General features: G+C 42.2%; 1 protein-coding gene across 6 annotated transcripts in view; it reads right to left on the bottom strand.

Annotated features, from left to right (window-relative positions):
• The window catches only part of CELF2 (CUGBP Elav-like family member 2), a 366,000-nt gene that overhangs the window by 225,413 nt on the left and 119,080 nt on the right, over nt 1-21,507 (bottom strand). Inside the window, exon 1 of one of the 6 annotated variants that reach the window (XM_032207713.1) lies at nt 13,596-13,870. The exons of 4 other annotated variants lie outside the window; for them this stretch is intronic. In XM_032207713.1, the coding sequence (XP_032063604.1) occupies nt 13,596-13,669 (74 nt within the window). In that variant the 5' untranslated portion in view covers nt 13,670-13,870. Of the gene's footprint in view, nt 1-13,595; nt 13,871-21,507 lie in introns of those variants that run through there. One more of the 6 variants, XM_032207710.1, reaches the window with a different exon arrangement.

Raw genomic sequence — 21,507 nt, 5'->3', positions numbered from 1 at the left:
TAAAACTCATTAGAGGAAAAAGAATGTGTGGGTGTTATTAGCAGGCAACTGATATATGATGCTTCTAGGAATTGCTGCTCCAAAAAGCATATTCAGGATTTTGTCCTAAAAGTTTTTGTCCAAGCTTCCAGTGCCTGCTTTACATAATTAGGAAATCAAGGCTATCTATCTCCTTTCCACCACGTTATAACTCCAGTTTCTTCAGCTATTGAAATGCAAAATGGTAACATTTTGATATGGGGAAGAGGTACATTAGGTTACTTGTGCAGAGATTAAGTTGCAACGCTAAAAATCCTGTGTGTGCAGGAGAAAAACATGAAAAACTGTCTTTTCAGTACCATTTTTCTCCTCCTGAAAACTATAGCTCTTCCACAGCATGGTTTGGTAGAAAGTTTCAACACCTATGTTGACTTATTTAATAAACCTCACCACCAATCATGAATAAAGTTTCAAATCCATGAAAACAGTATTATAAACAAGCAATTAACAGACTCCGACTTTTATTTATCTCAATTACTAATTTTATTTTGATTCATTTCAACTGCATGCTACTGGAAGTAACAGCAGTAGCTTGAACATGGAAAGGTCAGAATTTTTAGTGAAGAAATGCTCTAACACAGGCTAACGGTGCTGGTTTCCTGTATTTGAAAGCTACAGTACTGGGCCATATAGTTTGATTTTTATAGGCCTTATAATGAGGGTGGAGAGGATATACATTCCATTCTTCAGCTGCATTTTTGTTCCACAAAGACTGCAATTTTCAGTCTCTTGAAAATGTAATTATAGATAATGTTTGCATCAGTGGCAAGAACACAATGAGCACATGGGGCATGAAAACTCCACTCAAATCACATCCTCTTAGGTTACGAAGCTTGTCTTCTGCCAAGAGTAGAGGCATTTCAACAACCTAATGTTCAGTATGAAAAGGATTGTTTTATACTAGCCCATACATACACTCTGCTTTTACTTTTTTCCATTATTCTACTCTTTGGATAGGGAATCTACATAAACCAGAACAAAGATTAATTGGAGTTGCTCTGAAAATCTGATGCCTATAAAAAATTTAAAATTCTTTAAGTAAGAACATAGAGGTATATCAACACACCTTGTCCCAATGATCATGCATTTTGCAGTTGCAAAACTGAATCAAGATCAAATCAGAAAGATAGCAAGTGAAAAGTTAGCCATGTTGCAACAGGGGGAGTCGCTTTGAGATAAACAAGGTTTGGGTTAGAAGTGGGATTGAAGACTGCTTCATAGCCAATACAACCAGCTATTTGATGGATTTCAGAAAGAAAAATCAAGCAAATTACTTTGTGATAAACTATAGATATCTGATATGAAAGAAAAAAAAGAAGAAAAAAAAGGAATCCTTATCGAAAGAGTTCTGCATCATGCAAGTTAACCGCATCTCAGTGTAACACTGACTTGTTCTTCTACATTCAGAGTAACTACTCTTCTGCCTCGGTAGTAAATCAGAATCAGCCTGAGGCATAAGTGATCTTGATGCTGCTTTGGTGCTACTTTCAACATATTCATCCCTTAGAGCGCATTGAGCTCCTTGACTAAGACAATTAACCTGCTTTCTAAAGAAAACAAGAGCTTTACACACACACAGAAGATGCAAATTTGCACATCAAAACAAAGAACCCACGCAGTATCCCAAAATCTCAGAGGCACGAGGTAGGAGGGGGCAGGCAGACGCCGAGCTCGATGCTGCAAAGGATTCCTCAGACAGCGTAGGAACAACGGAGGGCGGTCAGCAAGCACAGAACCCCAGCTCAGAGCTCACACTTCTACTGCAAGTCTTTTAATGCCATTAAACTTACCAACATAGTAGATCGAGATGACTTTTAAACTTTTAATGGGAAAAAAAAAAGCATGTGTCGGGGATGAATGCCTTAAAAACCCAAAGGCCAACCAGGAGAACCCCAAATTTTATGACTATCAACCATTACTTTCTCTCCGTTTTCATAAAGGGTTGTGATTCTTAGCAGCAGGAGCCAGCACTTGCACTAACTGGGAGTCCTAGCACACAACTACCAAAAAGTCTTCCAGCAAGCCCGTGGAGAAGCATACACTTGTGTTTCATAAGCAAGAAGGAGAATCAAACTTAAGCTCTTGTCACACTGAATATGTCCAATCAACGTAATTTCTTTGTCTTTGTTTGTACATGGTGCATTTGGATCACACACACAGAGTGCCTTAAAATCAAAGGGAGCCTACCCATCGACTCCAGCAAGCCTTGGCTTCGGTCCTTAGTTTATGCCTAAGAACCAGTCTGTCTGGAATCACACTCTCTGACCTGATTCCACTCATGCTAGCTGAGTTTTACCACCAGCTTCACTGAAAACATAGTCAAGATCTTAAAGAAAGGGCCAAAATCTACTAAAGCCCCTTAATAACCTCCTGCTGCATCATCTAACTTCCAGCTGCATGCATTTATTGCACAGAATACCATTCCCTCTAGTGATAAAGGTTTCACAAACACCTCACCATTGGAGCAACTAATAACACAGAAGTCTGTCACGGCTATAATTTGGGAGAATTCCTTAAAACATGATTACACTGAAGCCCTACTGAGTTTAACCAGGTCTTCTTTCAACGCTCCAAATTGCTGGCTGAAACTCTCAGCTTATCATGTGGAATTAACAGATGCCCTTGAGAAAGGCATGTTATGTAGATCCAGTGATTTGCATTGAGTAAGTAGGGCAACTTGTGGTTGTGAGAAAAAACACATGATAATACAGGAGTTGGCTGACAACAGTTGCATGAGACTGCTTTAAAAAAAATGAGCTGGGAGGGCCTGCTAACAAAAGACCACTATAAAAATGCAATAAAACATACTTTGGCTAATGAAGATGTTGCTTTGACAACGTATATATCCACACTCCCAGAAGACCTGGAAAATCATACTCAAGGTTGATAATTCCAGCATGCTGGGTCAGGGAGCACTGCCCAAAAAGGATGGCCATACTTCCAGGGAGTTTCAAGACATGAGCCACTAGCTAGAAACTAAGAATATAAAATCATTACGCAGTTCTGATATAAATTATAAGTGATTCTTGAAGTTCAATAGGTTCGTCCTACCTCTCTTATCAAAGAAGAAGGAAAATAAAGTACTTGCTTTGCAGATTTTTATAGGAACTTCTTTCACCAGAGCAGCTGGGGAGGAAGCACAGAGGTGTTTGTTTGAATATTTAATGGGTGGTGATAACAGGGTGACCCACTGGTCACAGTAACCTTTTAGTGGTGGCTACGTGGAGATAGCAGAGCAGGGTGGTTCTTACCTTGAAAGGCAGAAAAAAGGGGAAGGAAGGCTTCATGCAGGCATGCGATGTGGAGCAGAGGATGCTGAAGGCTCCCAGCATTTTAAACAGATATCAGCAGGGCAAATTGCAAGTGTCAAGGACAGAAAAAAACATGACATGAGGTGGTAAGAGGCTGCAAAAGAGTTTTAGCTATGTTGATGGATTTTTTAAAGTGCTAGATGCTAAGCTTCTTCACTGATTAAAAAAAAAAAAAAAAAGTTTTTCAGTTAGATCTACGAGGGTTTTCATTATTTACAGCATATTATAGGATTGGATAAAAGGGCTTTGTTTGCTGGTTCTTGGCAATGTGATTATTTGCTGTTAAATATTTACAGATTTTTTTTTTTTTTTGCCCAAAGAGTTTTGGGGAAGGAGAGGGGAGTTGATTTATTTCCTTCTAAGTTTCCATGAAGCCTTCCAGGTTCACATTCAAAAATTATCAGCACCAATTTTGCATTTTCTGGGATTTGAGGCTTTGCTGGGCTTAAAAATAAAATCTCTATTCCTGTTAAGACAAATGATGCTCCACTTTCTAAAAATAACATTAATTTTAAATAATGATTTTCTCTGCTAAGTTACCCTGAGTTTGTTTGCATCTTTTATGAAAATCTGCCTAAAAACATATATTTCTCTCTTCATTTGCTACCTGGGGGCCTGGCATCTCTCAGCTCCAAATTCACCCTGTACCTATGCCTTCAAATCTGACAGGAAAATCAGAGACCTGACAGACCCAAGTCAGCTGCAGTCCTCTCTGTTTCCTTTACCCACTTGCATAGAAACCAACAGCTTGAGGATGCTGAGACCTTCAAATCCTTCGAAGGCCAGTGAGAGAAAAAAGTCTAAGTATCCCCTGATGCGGAGTTGAGGATGGGGGGAGCAAAGAGGCACAGAAACAGCCAAAAAGTCTCCAGCTCCTGCAGAGCTTCCAGGTACCAATACGGGCATCTTTGCAAGCTGAAAATTGTTCCTTTCTGAATCCCTGCATGTATCTCTCACTACGAGTAGCCTGCTGTTCCTGAACAACGATGCACAGGCAACAGTGATGCTGAAGGACCTCTTCCCAAATCCAATAAACTGTACACACAAGGGAAAAAGAAGTGACCTAAAGGAGCCTGGAATAACACTTTGAAAATACAGATAGCAGTCAGTGCTGCTGAAGGCTGCTCAGGCCAAACTAAGCCAGATTTCTGGCTGGAAAACAGTTCTCACTCCTGCATGAATTATTGCATGTTTGCTCCAAAGGAAGGGTTTGCAGAGCAAGTGGAAGAGTTGTTTCTGTCTCACATCACTGTGATACCCAAGAACCCTAAGTCAATGTCTATACGTCCCTGGTAACAGCCATTGCAGAAAAAAAGCTCAGAAAGACACAGAATCTGCCACAAAGACTTCATGCTCTCCAATAGAAGAGTAAGGCATACAAAGCTTCATTCCACTCTAGTAAAGCACTGCAGGAACAGCACAGACATGAGCATGGTAAGAAGAAGATATTAAAAGGCCGAGGACTTTTCTACACTGCCTTGTCTTGATGATAAATAAATGTGGTCTAGGATGTGAGATACTAAGCTACACTTAAGCAGTAATGAAATCAGGCAAAGACAATTGTTTTAAAAGTCAGTAATACATTGTTGGACTTCCTTCTGCTATATCTAAGCCTAGCTACGAAGCTGCTACATTTGGTCTTTTTTTCACAGGCAGCAAAGCAACTTAAAAGGAAAAGTTGTATTCTGTCTTCTGCAGCCAAATGATAGAGATGTATGTCAGGGAAAATTGAGAGCCCCTCAGGCGCCGATATGAATCCTCCTCTCTGGCAAGGGGGAAAAGGCTCGTCAAGAACAAAAGAAACCCCCCACACCCGACCTGAGAGGTGTGAGCATCCCTCAAAAGAATTAAAATTGACTGCCTTCCAACACGATAGCAACTCGCTGGGCTAGCAAGGTAGGATAGTATCTAAAAAAGTTGGTTGCCTCTTGTTTCTGTGTTGAAGCTCAGTCTGACGTGAGCAATGGGAAAAAAAGACTGCAAAAAAACAAACACATTTATACTATCACAATTCATGGTTCAGAGCTGGCCATGCTGGCACTGGAAGCAAAGCAGAGCATTATGCATTCCTCATTTAAGCCAAGCTCCTGTAAAGCCATTGGAAGTTTGGCTTGAACATGGACTGCAGGCTATCGTCTGCAATAAAATATCAGATAATGTTGCTTTATGTGTCCAAAGACGTTCTTCTCTTTCTAAGAACTGCTTCACTTGCTCATGTACATTTACATGTCCTGCAAAATTAACAACTAATTTTATTTCTTCCTCTTCCCCCTGGTTGCCTCCCACTCAGTACACATCTCCAGAAAGAGCTGGCAACCCTAAACCTGCCAGGGAAGGCACAGCCAGTGCTCATGTTGCAATCCTAAAATTGCCCTGCTTGAAGGAAGAAGTTGCATTACGCAAGTCAGTTTAGGACAAGGGGAACGATGTTTGCATTATTCCCCCTAGAGAGATCATCTAGATTTGTGGCTATCCCTTAATTAGGCATTTAGGTTTTGCAGTAAAAATCTTTGAAATAGGCTCCAATCAGGACACTGTCAAGAATCAGTTTTAAAGACTAAATTATCCAAGAGAACTATGGATTTTCACAACAAAACTCAAAGTAATAGTCACTATAATCTCCTGAACTTTATCCTTCTTTCTTTTTTTTTTTTTTTTGGACAGCAGAAGGTAAAAGTAGTTTGGATAAGGTAGCTGAAGTATGAAAAAAAGGTTTCTAAGCAAGATTTGGGAAGAAAAAATTTAAACTGAATTTTAAAAAATTTGGAAGTTCCTTTACTGGTTAATGAAATTATCAGCTTTTCTGCATGTTTATAAAGAAACTGCAGAAAAAATGACATTTTTTTACCCCAAAAAGATAAGGTGAGGCAATCAAGTTTACTAAAAAGCATGGAGAAATCACATAAACATGCAGCCATCAACTTGGAATTGTTTTGTATGAATAACAGTTACCAAATAGGCTTTTCTTTAAGACATAGCCACTGGGCATGCAGCATGTTTGACAACGTTTCAGACTCCTAGTGCTTGTTCTACAATCCATCTGTGGTAAAATATTAAAAAAATAAATAAAAATAAAAGCATTTATTGATAAAGGGCATAGCCAGATGTCTCTCTCGCTAACAATGAACTGCAGACAAAAGCTGACAGATCCAGGCAACTGAATGAGCCAGAAAAAAAAAATAAATTAAAGAGAAGAACAGAATAGATTACTTGATTTTGTAGATTTTCAAATACAGTTATCCTCTGCCAGAAGTTAATAACTTTCAATTACCTGGGCCTGTTTCAGGCAAATGAAGTGCACTTATCGTACACCAGGCCACCCAGTGCCACTGGACCGAGTGCCAGCAAGGTCTCCAGTCAATGACACAACAAGTGGTGGGTCAAGCAAGCTGCAGATTTTAGATTTTATTTTTTATTTTCCATTTTTTGCATCTCTGAGTGAATCAGTGGCGCAAAGCCATGGAGAAACAAGAAATGGGAAAAGCGAGTGTGTATCAAACAAGGCGACAGCGTCACGCCTCTGGATTAAGAGGATGAAGGATCTTCATTATTTTTCAGGGTTATGAAACAAAAGATAGCTCTTGTCAGCTGTGACTTGCGATCAGTCTGGAACTGCTTCAAAGGACATCGATGTGGTAACAGAGCATAATAAAAGCCTGATATAGCATAGTACAGAAAGGCTCATGGTTACTTCGGCAGGAATCGCTTCTCCTCCTACCAGGGAGGTAACCAACTACACACACAGGCTAGAGAGGTAGTTATAACCTATATATCCACCCCAGTGTTTCCAGACCATTACATTTGAATGGCAAGAAACTGAAAAAACTGTTGATTAGTGCTGCACTGAACTACTAACACTGCTGGGAGATGGTCAGAGTTAGGCTGTTCCACGAGAACTGTATTTGCTTTAGCATGACAGCTGAGAAAGGAAAAAATAAGTCATCTGATTTTTTTTATTTAATACATTTTCACAAAAGATCAGTCAGCGCATTTCTGAAACAACTGTGACTGTAAACTTTAAAACCCCAGAGTAAGATCCACAGAGCAATTCAAGAAATGAACAGGAACGTGAAACCAATAAAACTAAACGCTTAGGCCACTGTTCCTCTTCGGGCAAACTGAAGTGGCTCAACTTGTGCAGCACAACGTGAATTCCCTGCATACCTCTTCACAGATGGAGCATCCCAGGTGGCAGTGTGGAGAAGGATGAGCTGGGAACAGCTGGACAGGACGACTGCCTCCTCCCAGGGTGAGGAATCCTGCAGGGCTGGTGTGTGTCTCTCGTTGGTCCTGAGTCACAATCCCTTCCCCTGGGGCGGCACAAGGTGGTGCCCCTTTAGCAAACAATGGGTGAGGTCACAACACGATGCTCAGGAGGCCAGGGTTCCTCCTGCTCATCTTGCACCAAGGCTTTTGAAGCATCACCTTTGAACTTGGCTGCAAGCACTGGCACCGCTTTACAGGCAAGGGGAGCCAAACGAGAGAAGCTGTCCCATAGCAGGGACTAGACCCGAGATACTCAGTCTTCACCTGCATTATACAACATGAGAAAATAGAGCCATTCTCTTCAATATAAGTTTTTTTTTTTGTTTTTTTTTTTAATTTGTGTAATTCCAAAGGAAAAAAAAAATCACCAAACAGGCGCTATTGGTACAGTAGGCAACTCCTTTGTGAATTGGCTCATTTAGGCATTCATTTAAATACAGTAATTAAGATTTAACACAAAACAGAAGCTGCTTTCAGATGTCATTTTGAAGGCCAGATGATCTTCTCTTTATTAATATTATAATTTTAAACTATTGTCAGCTGATCTTTCAAGGATCAAGCTGTGAGCAAAGAGAATACACTGCTGAAGTGTGTCCTATTTATGTAATACAATCTCAATGAAAATGAGGAATTGATTATAAATCTGTGATACAGAGGATGGATAAACTGCGCAACTAAATCTCAAGGTGCTTTATCTGGACGAGAAAAGAGAATTTATCGCTTCAGCATCTGCCATTCACCTATAATATTTAACGCCATATGGAAGAACACAACACCGTTTAAGGCAACATATTTCTGAAAACCTTTACGAGAAAGCCAGCAGCTTACTGCAAATGAAAAATGAAATCCTGGAGGGAACACAAGTGCTTCTATTCCTTTACATAGGAATGCAGAATGCAGGAATGCGGGGGAAAGCAATTAAAGTATGATGATTCTAAAGGGGAATAATTATTTCACAATTACTTGAGAACATTACATTTATTGCTCTAATTAGTTTTTATTTTCCAAATAGGCATTCTAGTTCTTGCATTTTTCTTGCACCTACGAAGGCTTTTTTCCTGTTTTCCCACCTCTTTGCTAAGGAAAGCTCAGGCTCACTCTATCTGTGCATTTTGTATATTGTGACTTTAGCCTCTGGTTAACCTTGCCCTGCCACCAGTTTGTTTTAATCAAGGGAAGCCATGTCAGAAGATGCAATATACTTTGCAATTATATGAACACCCGAGAAATAATCCACTACAGGAAACACAGTTTGTGGAAATGTAAAGAAAAAAAAAATCACCTCCTTGCTTTACAAGGAAGGCTTTTTTTATACTAAAGTTATAAGACAGTGACTTTTCTCTAGGGGGCTGCATCTTGCAAAATATCCTCCTTATATTCCAGGAGTTTTTAAAAACTACAAAAATGTTGTACACCTTTCCCCTATATTAGTTGGGTGAAATATTTTTATATTAATCTATGAATTAATTATGAAATTTGAATAGTCCAAATGCTCATAAGATATCAAACATCCTAAAATGCCAATGAAATATTTAGACTTGTCAAAGTTTTTAAAGCAATCATAACTGATGATTAATTTGGATGATGAATACGTGTGGGGGAGGCTTAAAAAACTTGTGAGATCACATCATAGGAAGTGGAAGATATATTTAAATATTAATGTGCTAAGTTATGGTGGGTTAAACACTCAGTGCGACTCTAGTCAGCTACCAGGAAAGATGATGGGGAGAAGGACCTCTGAAATCAGAATTGTTTAGTTGACAGCTGAAAATCTGTTTTCCCTTCTGAAGTCAACAGTCGAGAAATTTCCTCTTCGTTGGCTTTGCTTTTTCTCGATGGCAACCCCAGGAATCTCCGTGCATTAAGTTAACTAACAAGTCATAATACTTAACATAAAGCTACTGCTGAATCAAAGTTAGGATAAAACACCAGAACAAGGGTGAGGCTCTGGGCTCAGAAAACAGCTGATAGCTAGATATCCATTTTCACTTAGCAAATCAGGGTTTGACATTCTACATACAAAGAAACGGATAGCTGATAAATTATTGTTGACAGTATGTTGAGCTTTCCCTGCGGTGAAGTTAAAAAAAAAAAAAGAAAAAAAGTTAATTTTATTACCTCCACTTCATGCTGTAAAGGCTCTATTTTGCAGGGTTACTGGGGGAAAGGAAAGGTTTGTTTGTTTGTTTTAAGTGCAAGAATGACCCGTGAACGGTGACATCCCTTCTTTATTAAACAATGCATACAAAGAGCACTGCAGATTGATTTTTGCTGCCTTTTTAATCAGTATATTGCACATATATCTGATTTTGACTCATCTTGGAGAAAAGAGAGAGGAATTCAAAGACCAAGGACTTTTCATGCATAATTACCACGGAACCCAAGCAGTTGTATGCGGACTGCTTTAAGCACTCTGACAAACGTACCACAGAACTTATTGACGTTATGCCCATATAGGAACTATTAAAGTAAAATTTGAGTTTGTCTTGGTAGTAAAAGACACTATTTCACATCAACATTAAAGATAATCCCAGGCACTGGAATGTGCATCACAAAACCGAAAACCTTTGGTGGTACTGCAGAAATCAATGCAGGGGGTTACTATGGTGAGTGTTTAATCCTCAAAGCAACCACTTTACAACCATCCCCTTGGCATGTACAGGTAACTCGGTAAAATTACTAAGCAAATTACAATGAGCTCACATTTTGTAACTGTCCTTAGGAATTGCTAACCCTCTCCTACCCTGCCCAAATACACACATATACTTCCATATTTTCTTCATATGTGGTTCTTGCACACAAATAACACACACAAGCTATGAATAACATTAAGCAATTTCTGATTTTTCAACCAGAGCACTAACCAAGTGATCTCTTTGCAAGCATTTGTGATGGATTGAGCATCCAGCTTGCCACCTGCCCTCGAGAGCAAAAGTTTACATTTCATATCCTAGAGCGTCTATTTTCCCATGCCATTCCAGAAATAATTTTTATTGGTAAAATTGCCAGTCGGTTACTAATCAGTTATAGCAACATCAAGCATATTGTTTACTTACACTGAATAACCATGCACAAAGTACCTGATGGTCTGTTTTACTTATATTCATCTAGACAGCAGCAGCAAAGCAAGGCAGTCAGCAACATTTGAGAGCAATTAGCTGTCTACTGGAGCTGATAGTATTTTAACTTTGGCGATTATCTAGCTAGCTGTTAACTTTCAAAATAGGTAGGGAAATTGACATTTCTCATTACATGTTGCTTGTTGGAAGAATGGATGATATTGAAAATAACTCCCTTTACAAACAACTTTGGAATGTACAAACAATGGGAAGCGTAAGTGATACTGCATGGTACCAATTTCCTAAAACATCTGATACGCCACTGGCATTAAAAAAAAAAAATGAAATAAAATACCTAGTTCCGCAAATTTTCACTGTAAAGCAGAAGAGGAGATTTTTACATGCATCTTGCTAATTGCCTCACTCTAAAATAGGAAATTCCTTTCTGCTAAAGGCTGAACCACACTATACTGAGTGGCTAGACCAGATGGCGAGGTTAAAAGTTTTGTGCATCATCATAACTTGGAGCATGCTCTCGGATGCACTCTCACACCGCAGAACGCTGCTAGTGTCTGGCTGCACGTCTGGGGTGGGCCAGCTAAAGGGTACGGTGTGGACATGCCCCTGACCCCTTATGCGTAATCAAACTGCATTCTCTTCAGCACTGATTAGTCCAGAGAGCTGGGGACCGGCAAATAAATGCACATTGCCACTTGGCTAGAGGGACGAAATCATGTTTTAAACAGTGAATTACACAGTTTTAGAAAGGCGGAGAGGAACGCTTCCACTGAGAGCATTTAGTTTTAAGATTTTTTAGGGATGGATGCGCTGCTGGTTAATAGCAATTTAGCCTTGATATTAATTTGTATGCATGACACATGATCCCTTGAAATCATACATCTTCACAATTACTTAGATCAGCAGCAAAGCAAAGCTTTGTTAATGCAAGGAAACAGCATTTCCAGAACATCACAACACGACCACTGAAGATGCAGGAGGTGAAGTTTTTTTTCCCTTCAAGAAATGACAAAGTCCCCCCCCCTAAAAAAAAACAAAAAAACAAACAAACAAAAAAAAAAACCAAACACATAAGAGAAACCAGCATCAAATCCTACAAGGCTATGCATGCGGAAGCAATACCCTCTTAGTTTCATTATTCCACTCCGGTATTTAGAGATCCGCTTCAAAGTTGACATATATCTAGAGAAATTTTTGTTTCTTTGGACACACATTAAGACCTGTGCCTGATGAACACTGACTGCATTTCAAGCTGTGTTAAAATGTATTATGGATGCCTCGCAGAGAAGAGGAGCGCAGAGACAGCGTGCAGGAGCAAGAGTTTGACATGGTACTCCCCCCTCGAGGGGCAAGTTGGAGATAAAGTTATATAAGCCTAAGTGACAACAGGGCATCATCAGATGCAGTTAATAATGCCTCAGAGCTTGGAGATGTTTGTTAGTGGTATCTTTTCTGACTGCCTGGAAGGACAGCAGGTAGAAAAGTCTAATCAGAGCCGAGAAGATGAAGGCAAGGGAAAGCTTAGCTGTGCCAAGTCCCTCCAGAGGGTTGCAAACCCAGCGATCCTAATGTTCAGCTGCAACTTTGCACCCTAGCAGTCAAACCTGCGTTATTTTTAAGCAAAAAGGGGGAGATACAGCACCTTTTCCAACTAAACCTAACTGACCGGTGCCAATAAAAAATGCAGATCTTACGGGAGGGGGGAAACCAGCAGAGAACTCATTGAGATTTTGGGATCACTATACAGAGACAACGGGCAGCATTTACACAAACACTCCGCTGTCCTCCAAGGACTGCAAAAAACAAGGAAGACATCCACACTAAGTAGGTTCCCCCCCTGCCTCTTTTCCCTCTCTGCCACACTTCCCAAACCTCAGCTGCCCGAACAACCAGCCGCTGATGACTGCCTCTGCTCAGAGCACTGCTGGAGCTGAGGGAAGCATCCCACCTGAGCAGAAAGTTTGCTGCCAGCAAGGGAGGTAATAAAAAAGTCAGAATCGTCTCCAATCGGGGCACACAGGACACAAGCTGATGCGTGCCGCTCGCAGGTGAGGGGCTCTGCTGCACGCAGGGTTTTTATTTACACTCGCAACTCAGCCGGAATAGCTCCAGTGCCAGCGCCTCTCGCTTCATTCTCATGCAACCCAAACCACATTTGTCATCCCGAGGAAAGAAGAAAAAGCAACAAAATAAAAGGCAGCCTCGGCACTGTTAAAACGCAGCGCAGCAGCGCTCAGCCTTCGTATGTTTCGGCCGGCGAGCCTTTCCCTAGCTTTTATTTTTCATACCAGGCTTAGGTTACCTGAAAACCCCTCTCAATTGGCAATGCCCAGGAGGGTGATAATAGAAACTTTCAGATGGAGATTAATGGAGCAGAGGCGGGCTAGGGGAATACTTTTTTAATATTTTTTTTTTTTCGAAATTCCTGCGTTCGGCGCCTCCCGATAAATCTGATCAGCGGTCCAAGCGCACGTCAGGCAGCCGGCCTCATGTTAATTAACACTCTCCGCACCGGACGGGGGGGGGGGGAGAGAAAGAGGTTTAAAAAAAAAAAAAAATGAAAAAAGCGCCCTGATTTCTGCCTGCTCTGACTCCCAGCTGATGCTGCTCCATCTCAACGTGGTCAATAGGTTTTAATGCCGCCGGGCAGGGCGCAGGGGGTCGCCGATCTCCTCTCTCTCTCCCCCCCCCTCCCCTCCGCTGCATCCAACACTTGGCCCCTCGGGCGCGACCTGCCCGCCCCTATCGCGACTCGTAACGCTGTCGGGATCCATGGGGAGTGGAAGGGGGGGGATAGCAAAGAAACTGCGAGGGACTCGGGAGGGGATGCAGAGAGAGAGGACGGAGCATGGAAGGGGGGGGTCCCCGGCGGCGACGGCGGCAGCCCCCCGCCGCCACTTACATTCTGTCAGAGACCAGCAAGCGGCCGTCGACCATCATCTCCGGAAGGAAATCCAGCTTGAACGAAGAAGTCATGCTGGGCTCCGGGGCTCGCCGCGGCGGTCGTGGAGGGAAGGATGTGGCGGGGGCTCGCCGGATCCCACAACTGCGCCGGGCGGCGGAGAGGCAGGCACAGGTGCGGAGGCCTCCCCGCGGCAGCCGCCAGCCCCGGCAGTTGTCACATTTCTCTCCCCCTCTCTCGGTGTTTTTTTTTTTTTTTTTTTTTTTTTTTTTTTCCGCCAATCCCCTCCGAAATCGACTGCTGAGGCAAGTGTCGGTGGAGCGCCAGGTGCTGAGCGGGGAGGCGGAGCCACCTCCCCGCCGCAGCTCCCCGGTTAACCCCCGAGGCCCCGGGGAGAGGCCTAACGGAGCCCCACCGCCCTGCCCGGGGGTCCCCGGGGGTCCCCTGGGGCTCCCCCTGTGCCCACGGGCAAAGTTTGAGAGGGACGGCGGAGCAGGAGCTGGCCGGCGCCTCAGGGACACTGCCCTCTTATCCCCCCCCCCCGGGTCTGAGCCTTGCCCTGGTGGAGTTGGAGGTGCACACTGAGGGAAAGCCCTCTTCTTGTTAAAGCCCTCTTCCTAAATTCCTAAATAAAACCCCCAGACCAACTCCGTGCGGTTGGTTTGTATGTACCCCCTTGTCACTGTGGGCAGGTTTGGCGGGTGGAAGGCGCAGCCGCCTCGCCAAGCTGAGGGCATGGGGAAGGTGTGAGGAGCTTTCTGTCCGAACCCCTACATTCAGACCTTGGCACCTATCAGACACCCAAACTGGCTGTACTGGCTCAAGAGAGATGGCGTAGTGACTATATCCCTGCCCGATCCAAAAAAAAATAAAGGGATTTAAATAGGTATTGGTGGCAAACCCGCACATCTATAACCTGCCAAATGCCCGTTCCCAACCGTGCTGTGCTTGGGGCTGTCCGCAGTGAAGGCACAGAAGCGACAACACCAAGATGTACACAAAATTCCACACATACAAACAGCTGAGGCAGCCCCCCCACGCTACCGCCTCCTGAAAATCTGTATAAATTTTCCTCTGCATCTCCAAAACCTCCTTGCTTCAATAGAAAGCAGCTCCAGGCAAAAGAATATTAACATATTTGCAAAGATTACTGGATGATCTGAGCAGTCTAGACAGACAAAATGTTTATCTGCATTGTATTTGCTTCTCCTTCTGAATCTCTCTCCACATTTCATAATTCATTTGCTCCAGATAATCAATGCTCAAAAAAAGCAACAAACACTAATTAAACACTATGACACTTAAGCTTTTCAAACAGTGTTCTGAAAAAAAAAAAAAAAAAATAAGGCGACCAAGACATACATATGCTATAAATCACAAGTTTTAAATTTTGACCAACATCGATTTGATAATAAAAATACAGTCTAGGCGAGTTTTCAGAGTCCAGTTTACTGCTCTGTTCAAGATACTTTTCCATTTTAAACAGTTAAAAGGAAGAAAAACCCCTCAGGCTGCTAAAATTTTTGCCTACTTTGCAAGTCTAAAGAAAGAAAAGGTTCACTTGGCCCTCAGTGTAATCCCCATAGGACAGCTGCAGTCCTGCGCAGATATCTATAGTGTTATTAATCTGCTCCGTTCTATATGTTCACATACTGTCCTCATCACCATGGCACCTAAACATCTCTGTAGGAACGTACAAAGCAAAGCTATGGCTCCCCTTTACTAAACTGATCGCGATTCTTCCCTGCCAGCCATCCGCCGCAGCGTAGGCCTACACAGAGGATAAAAAAAAAAAAATAAAAAAAAAAGTGCAAATTGGAAATAAAAGGAGAGACCAGCACAACTTTCTCCAGCTGGATGCAGCCACCTGGGTTTTGATCTGAGGCCTCCATGGTGGTTAATCCAGCCCAGAGCAGAGTTGGATTAACTTTCAATTTCAAAATCTTGCCACTGCAGAAGGGGCAGGTTTTAGCTCAGAAGAAATGCAGGCAGCTCACTGAGGATGAGGATATTCTTTCAAGTAAGAAGTCTCCACCCTCACTTCACCCCGTGTGGCTGGATCTGTACCTCTCCATCATCATTTCCTTGGTACGTGCTAAATCTGAGGCACTTCAGTTTCACCAGCCACTTTGCAAGTCCCACTGCTCCTGACTGAAAAGTAAATTTACACTTCGCATAGGATGGAAGAGACTGCGGGGCAGGGAGCATCACAAATAATTTTGCTAAAAATCTGAGCATGAGATTGTGAGATCTTTATAAATTTGCTCCATTTCACAAGGTGTAAGTGCTTAAAAATGCTTCATTAAAACGTATGTTCTTTTGAAATATTTATTTTCCTTTTAATTACATGTGAATTAGCTGGAAGAAGCTGTAGGGAAGCCCTCTTACTGACTTAAGCCTTCTCAGCAGTTTGTTAAATTCTAGCCTCAAATCCCTTGAGGGAATAGTGGATTCAAAGCAGCTTTTAATCATACTATAAGGAGGGTGAAGTAGTATGTAAGTAGGTCATAGAGAAAGCATTACAAGTGCATAGGTTATTGCTTTATTTAACAACTACAGTGTAACACACTTTTCAAAGCACATTTGCTTTTGCCATTTAAAAGTTAGAGGCAGGAACAGGGTCAAATGCAAAAAGGAACCCAGCCTATAAAAGATACTGAGATATGACTCGAGGAAAGTTTATAGGGAGAAACTGCATTCAAATAATACGGTTCTCAAACATAAATTATGTAGTGCCTACGTATGAATTAACTCTTGAATGCAGAGGGCAAATGGTGAAAAACAAAAACAACAAAAAAATTTGCATGTTTCGCACACTGTTACAGTCTTGGCTCTGTTATTTGTAATGGTAATGTCAGTTTTCTGACCAGCACAAAATAGCAACTTTTATTAAAAATGAAGGAACACTGCTGAGGTAAAAAATGAAAGCTTTGGTCCATTACTACAGTACGGAGGGAAATGGGGAGGGGGAATAGCAAATGAAGCCACATTAATTTTTGCAGCATAAATCAGACAGTAGAAGTAAACAGGAGCTTAGCGGAGCTGCATTATTGCTGTGCTACCACTGTCCACCAATATTAAGCACTTTCAGCTGGTGGAGCATATGGCAGTTTTGAGGAAGGAACCTGGAATTTGGAATCAGCAGTTTGGGGGGTTTAATACTATTCCAGCTATAAACATCACCTCCTTGCCAACCTCCCCTCATTTCAGAGACCCAGACCCCACTTGTCCCATGGTTGCACCATTTACTCTCAGTGCCTCAGTTTCTCCACGTGTCTAGCAAGGCAGATAAAGCATTTCCACCTCCTATTAGCAGATTAGTCACCATTCAAACAGCTTTTCAAACCCAGAGTGCTAGATGCAGTTCTCCAAACAACCCAGTCTTTGAAAACGAACACCTCCTCAGAGCAGAAAAACCCACGCGAAAAAGGTAGGGCTGGAGAAAGACAAAGGCTACGCCAGGTCACTCCAAAGCATATGAGCTCACCCTGACATCACTGCCTGTCCTTCTCATCCAACGAGTGACAAAGCAGGCACCCCTTCCCTTCCAGATACCACAGCCAAAGCCAGCTCACCTCTCCTCCCTTCTCCGGACCCGCTCCTCACCCCTTCCTTAATTGCCATTCTTTTAATCAGCATGCCTCCCAGTATTGCACCAAGGAAATGCTGCTGTTGGAATCACTTCAAGGGAAAGTTTCTGAGTGACTTCACTCTCCACCGAGCCTGCAAGGCAGCACGAAGAGAGTTCAAATCCTCTGCTTTATTCCCCCCTAAGCCAATGAACATGCTCTGGATTCAGCTTATCTCTGGCATCAAAGCAAGTTTCTTACAGAGGAGGCAGAATCAGAGCTCAGTGGCAGTGGTGTAAATTTGGAGCAAGCTCAAATGACTCCAGTAGAATCACTCAGGATCTTGCACTAATGTGAGGGGGAAAAAGAAATCTGGTCTAGATAGCACCGGTGAATGCAAATGAGGTGTTCACTATCTTTCACAAAGAAATAACCTTCCAGGCAAACCATGAGCTGGAAAGGAGTAGCATGGCTAATAGCAGAAAATAGAGCATCTTGTTTTGTGTGGTGGGATGTGAGCCTACCTGCCCAGCAGTGAGCCGGGAAGCCTATCAGCTTAACTTCTGTAGGGTCAAGAAAAGGGGGAAAAAACAAAAAGAAAAGCGCACGAGCACAAGCTGCACAAAGTGTCCGGGCAGAACTGCATAATGGTGTAAAAGCAGAAAGCAATTAAAGCAAAAAGCAGTAAATTTGTTTGAGTGCCCAAAGTAACGGACCCAATTCTGCACCATTTTACTATTTGCGAGGATTCTGATTATTTGTAACAAGTCCATCTTTGCCAATTAGGTCTGGCATTGGAATAAAGTTTTGCGTTATGAAGCCTTAACCTTTCAGTAAGGAATTTTTATTTGCCTTATGTTCTCACCTGAAACAAAACCAAACACATGACAGCCTTCCCTTCAGCATGGTTTGAGAAATACAACAGTTTGCAAATAATCAAAAGCCTTCTAAAAGAAAAATTAAATTGTCGGTTAGAACTTATCAATGAATGTTAAGTACAGAAATCTTAGTTGCTTGTGAGGTTTCCCCCCAGCTCTACAGGCTCTTGCAACTAATCAGTAATTTTCAGAAATAAACGTCATTTCAAATTAGCCCTGTAGAAAGGCACCTCAAATTAAGCATTTCTAGAGCTTTCACTTGAAGCACACTGATATTATGTAAACTTGGTTGCTATAGTGAAACTTCCCACTCACTCTTTTTTTTTTTTTTTTTTTTTTTTTGCGCTATTTTATCCCACTGAAGAGGTGATTTCATCATACTGTGGGTATGAGGCCTTTGTTCCTTTTTGTGGGTAATAACTCAATCTTTCCTGAAACAATTAGGCAGGACTTTGTGGCACAAGGCAGACAAGAGGGCTTTTAAAAAAGTTTGGAGGAACACTCAACTTCGTTAACAGCACCCAAATGCTTGGGATGCTCAATCATGTCACTGGGTCTGATCCTGCCCAGTGCTGGTGCTGAGCAACGGTGATGCCAGAAGCAGCTGGTTGGTACCATTTCCTCCACTTGGGCTCTCCATGGCACACGTGTAAATAGCAACAAGTAAATATCTGCAGGACTGAGCCTCATCGTCCTGTTATTTATTTACAGCCCTATAGAAGAGCACTGCTATTGATCTGTAGGTGTTGCCTTTGTGTAGCGCCTTGTGTGTGTGTACACAAGACCAAGGCTTTTTTCAGCCCAGTCCTCTTGCAACTTGACAACAGGTATTGACTTTTTCCCTTTCTTTCTTCCTTTTTTTTTTTTTTTTTTCTTTTTTTCTTTTATATTTTATGAACTAACTTATCTTCTCACCTGATGACTGATTCCAGCACCAACCACAACTGAACAAGGAAAGAAATAGAGGTTCTGCGTGCTTGGGGCAGATCTGGTTTTGATCTCACACTATGGCCAAAAAAGCCACCTTTCCAGATAACCCTAGGAGAACAACCTACAGTGGGAACTTAATGTTGATGGATTTGGCTATTATAGCATCTTCACGTGGTGAACTATAATCTTGTATGACAGGATAGGAGGGTAGGAGGGATCACACATTTGGTGCTCATGTGTGGAGCTCCATCCTCACGATGCTCAAGAGCCCTACTAATGCTTTCATAGAACAGGGGAAAGAGCCCACCATAAAAAAAAATCTTTTACTCCGGCCCAAATCCACACTAGGAGACACAAAAACTCCCTCATTTTATCATCGCTTTGAGATTTCTGCAGGTTTATGCCCAGCTCGGCGAGCTGGTTGTTGTGAGAGATGTGGGGTCAGGGAAGCAGGTGGTGAGCACTGGCTGGGGACAGCAATGGATGCAAAGAGAAAGAGGATGAGTAGGGCAAGTGTAATGTCACCCTTTCCGTCTTCCAGCAACCACTGGCTTGGGGACAAACCAAAGTCAAAGACTGAATCCAAACCAAGATGTTTAACAGGTTCACAATCACTGATTCGATTTTTCCTCCCTGAGTTCTCTCTCCAAAAGGAACATTTATAAAGTCAAATGTTTATTACTCCCAGAGCTGTCTGTTAAATGGGATGTTCTTAACAATTTCAGAGATTTGGGGCTCAGTGCAACACATAGGAACACTGGCTTCCTGTTCTGAAGCAAGACATTAAAACCAGCTCAGTTTTTAGTATGAAATGATTCCTCTTAGTAGAGTCACAATAATTCATCTGGAACTTTTACATTTATTTAATAATACAAAAATGAGCAAACCACGAGGTTCCTAGGGCAGGCAACAAGTTTGGCATCCTTTTGTGGAAATGGCTCTTTAGAAAAAAATTTGGTCACTCCGGGTTGCTATGTTCAGGCATGGGGGTTAACTAAGTTAAATGTATGTTCATCAGCCGTACACAGACAAATCTCTGTATGATTCATCTGAGCAGCACTGCAGAACACCTGATGTTGCCGATGCAGTTCTGTTAGTGTTTTGTTATTTTTAAAGGGGGTTATATAACCCTCTCATTAAAATTAAATGTGGGCTGAAATGATGCAGACAAATTCTCAAGCTTTAGAGTGAGCTTCTTCCTCACATTGTAGCTGAAAATAGGTAATTTTTTTAGGCAGAAGAAAAGGAAAATGAAACCAAGAGATTATTACAGTTGAAAATGGGGTCTCCAAGAATTTAAGTTTTCTGATAATTCACCATTTCCTTTCTAGAGGGCCTCAATTCTTCAGATGCTAACCTGCAGCTTCCAGGGAGAGCAGGTGCAGGATTTGAATCTTAAATTCACTCCACAGCACAGCTATCACATCATCCGCAGCTATCTACACTTGCAAGGTTCAATTTCCAGATGATCTACGTCAGGGTGCCCTTGCTTTTCTCTTCACTCCTCTATTTGTCTAAAACGGATAGTAAATTCCCACATCCTCTCTCTGATTTTCTATCTTTTTTTTTTTTTTTCCCCTCCAGCCCTCTGCCCGTGACAGACTGTTGTCTGGCATCCTCAAAGGCTGCTCTTGAAGATGACCTGCTGATTTGCTGCCATGGGAACTCCAGAGCAAGGACAGCATTTCCCCCTCGCGCACCCAAGGGCACGTGCAACAGTTCCCAACGCCACCTCTCCCCACGCGGCAAAAGTTTGCCCTCTGTTTCAGAAACCTTGCAGGGACATCAGAAGGCTGTGCCTTAAATAACAAGAGTGAGGCAGCCCCTCCGGCATCTGGCGTCTAGCAGCAGCCACTGCTGAATTATTCGGAGGAAGGTGAAGAAGTCTAATAGCGAACGTGAGCATGCAAATTGGTTTTCAGAACTAGTGGAGAAAAGCTTAGGCAGCAAAGTGTAAGACTCAAGACAAACCCTCTCTAACGTAATGGCAGAAAGCATTATCTTTATATAAGTGCCATATTTAAAACTTCCTAAGCAATTTCATTGGTAATCCTATTCCTCTGAATCAGAGAGAGTTTAACTTAAAATTAGGTTATTCTACCAGAAGATGGGACACAGGCTAGCACATCAGCCGCCAACTTTGCTGCGTGGACAGAGAAGCAAGTAATTTTCTCTGCTCCCCACCCTCCCAGCAAAATGTTGGGTATTTTAATTGAAATATGAGGATCATTTTTACTTGGCTGCATTTTGCAGGGCAGCTTGTGATCCACACTGTGTCAGTCTTGTCAGTGTACTGGCAGGTTTACAGACCACGATACTTTCCTACAAGCACCAACTCCTAAGAGCCTAATCCAGTAATGTGGTCTTAATGCATAATATAATTTCATGAACCACCTAGAAAGTGAGTGCAAATTTGAGAGTCGATGATTTCCAGAAATGTCAATTTAGCCATTATTTGAGAAACCCTGAAGATGTATCTGGCTGATATTAGCCCGTGAAATGGTCACTGATCCTTAGGATAGCAGAGAGAATAAA

The sequence above is a fragment of the Aythya fuligula genome, chromosome 1, assembly GCF_009819795.1.
Source record: "Aythya fuligula isolate bAytFul2 chromosome 1, bAytFul2.pri, whole genome shotgun sequence".
NCBI lineage: Eukaryota > Metazoa > Chordata > Aves > Anseriformes > Anatidae > Aythya > Aythya fuligula.
Note: the sequence above shows the minus strand (reverse complement) of the source record. Positions and strands in the feature narration are given on the sequence as shown.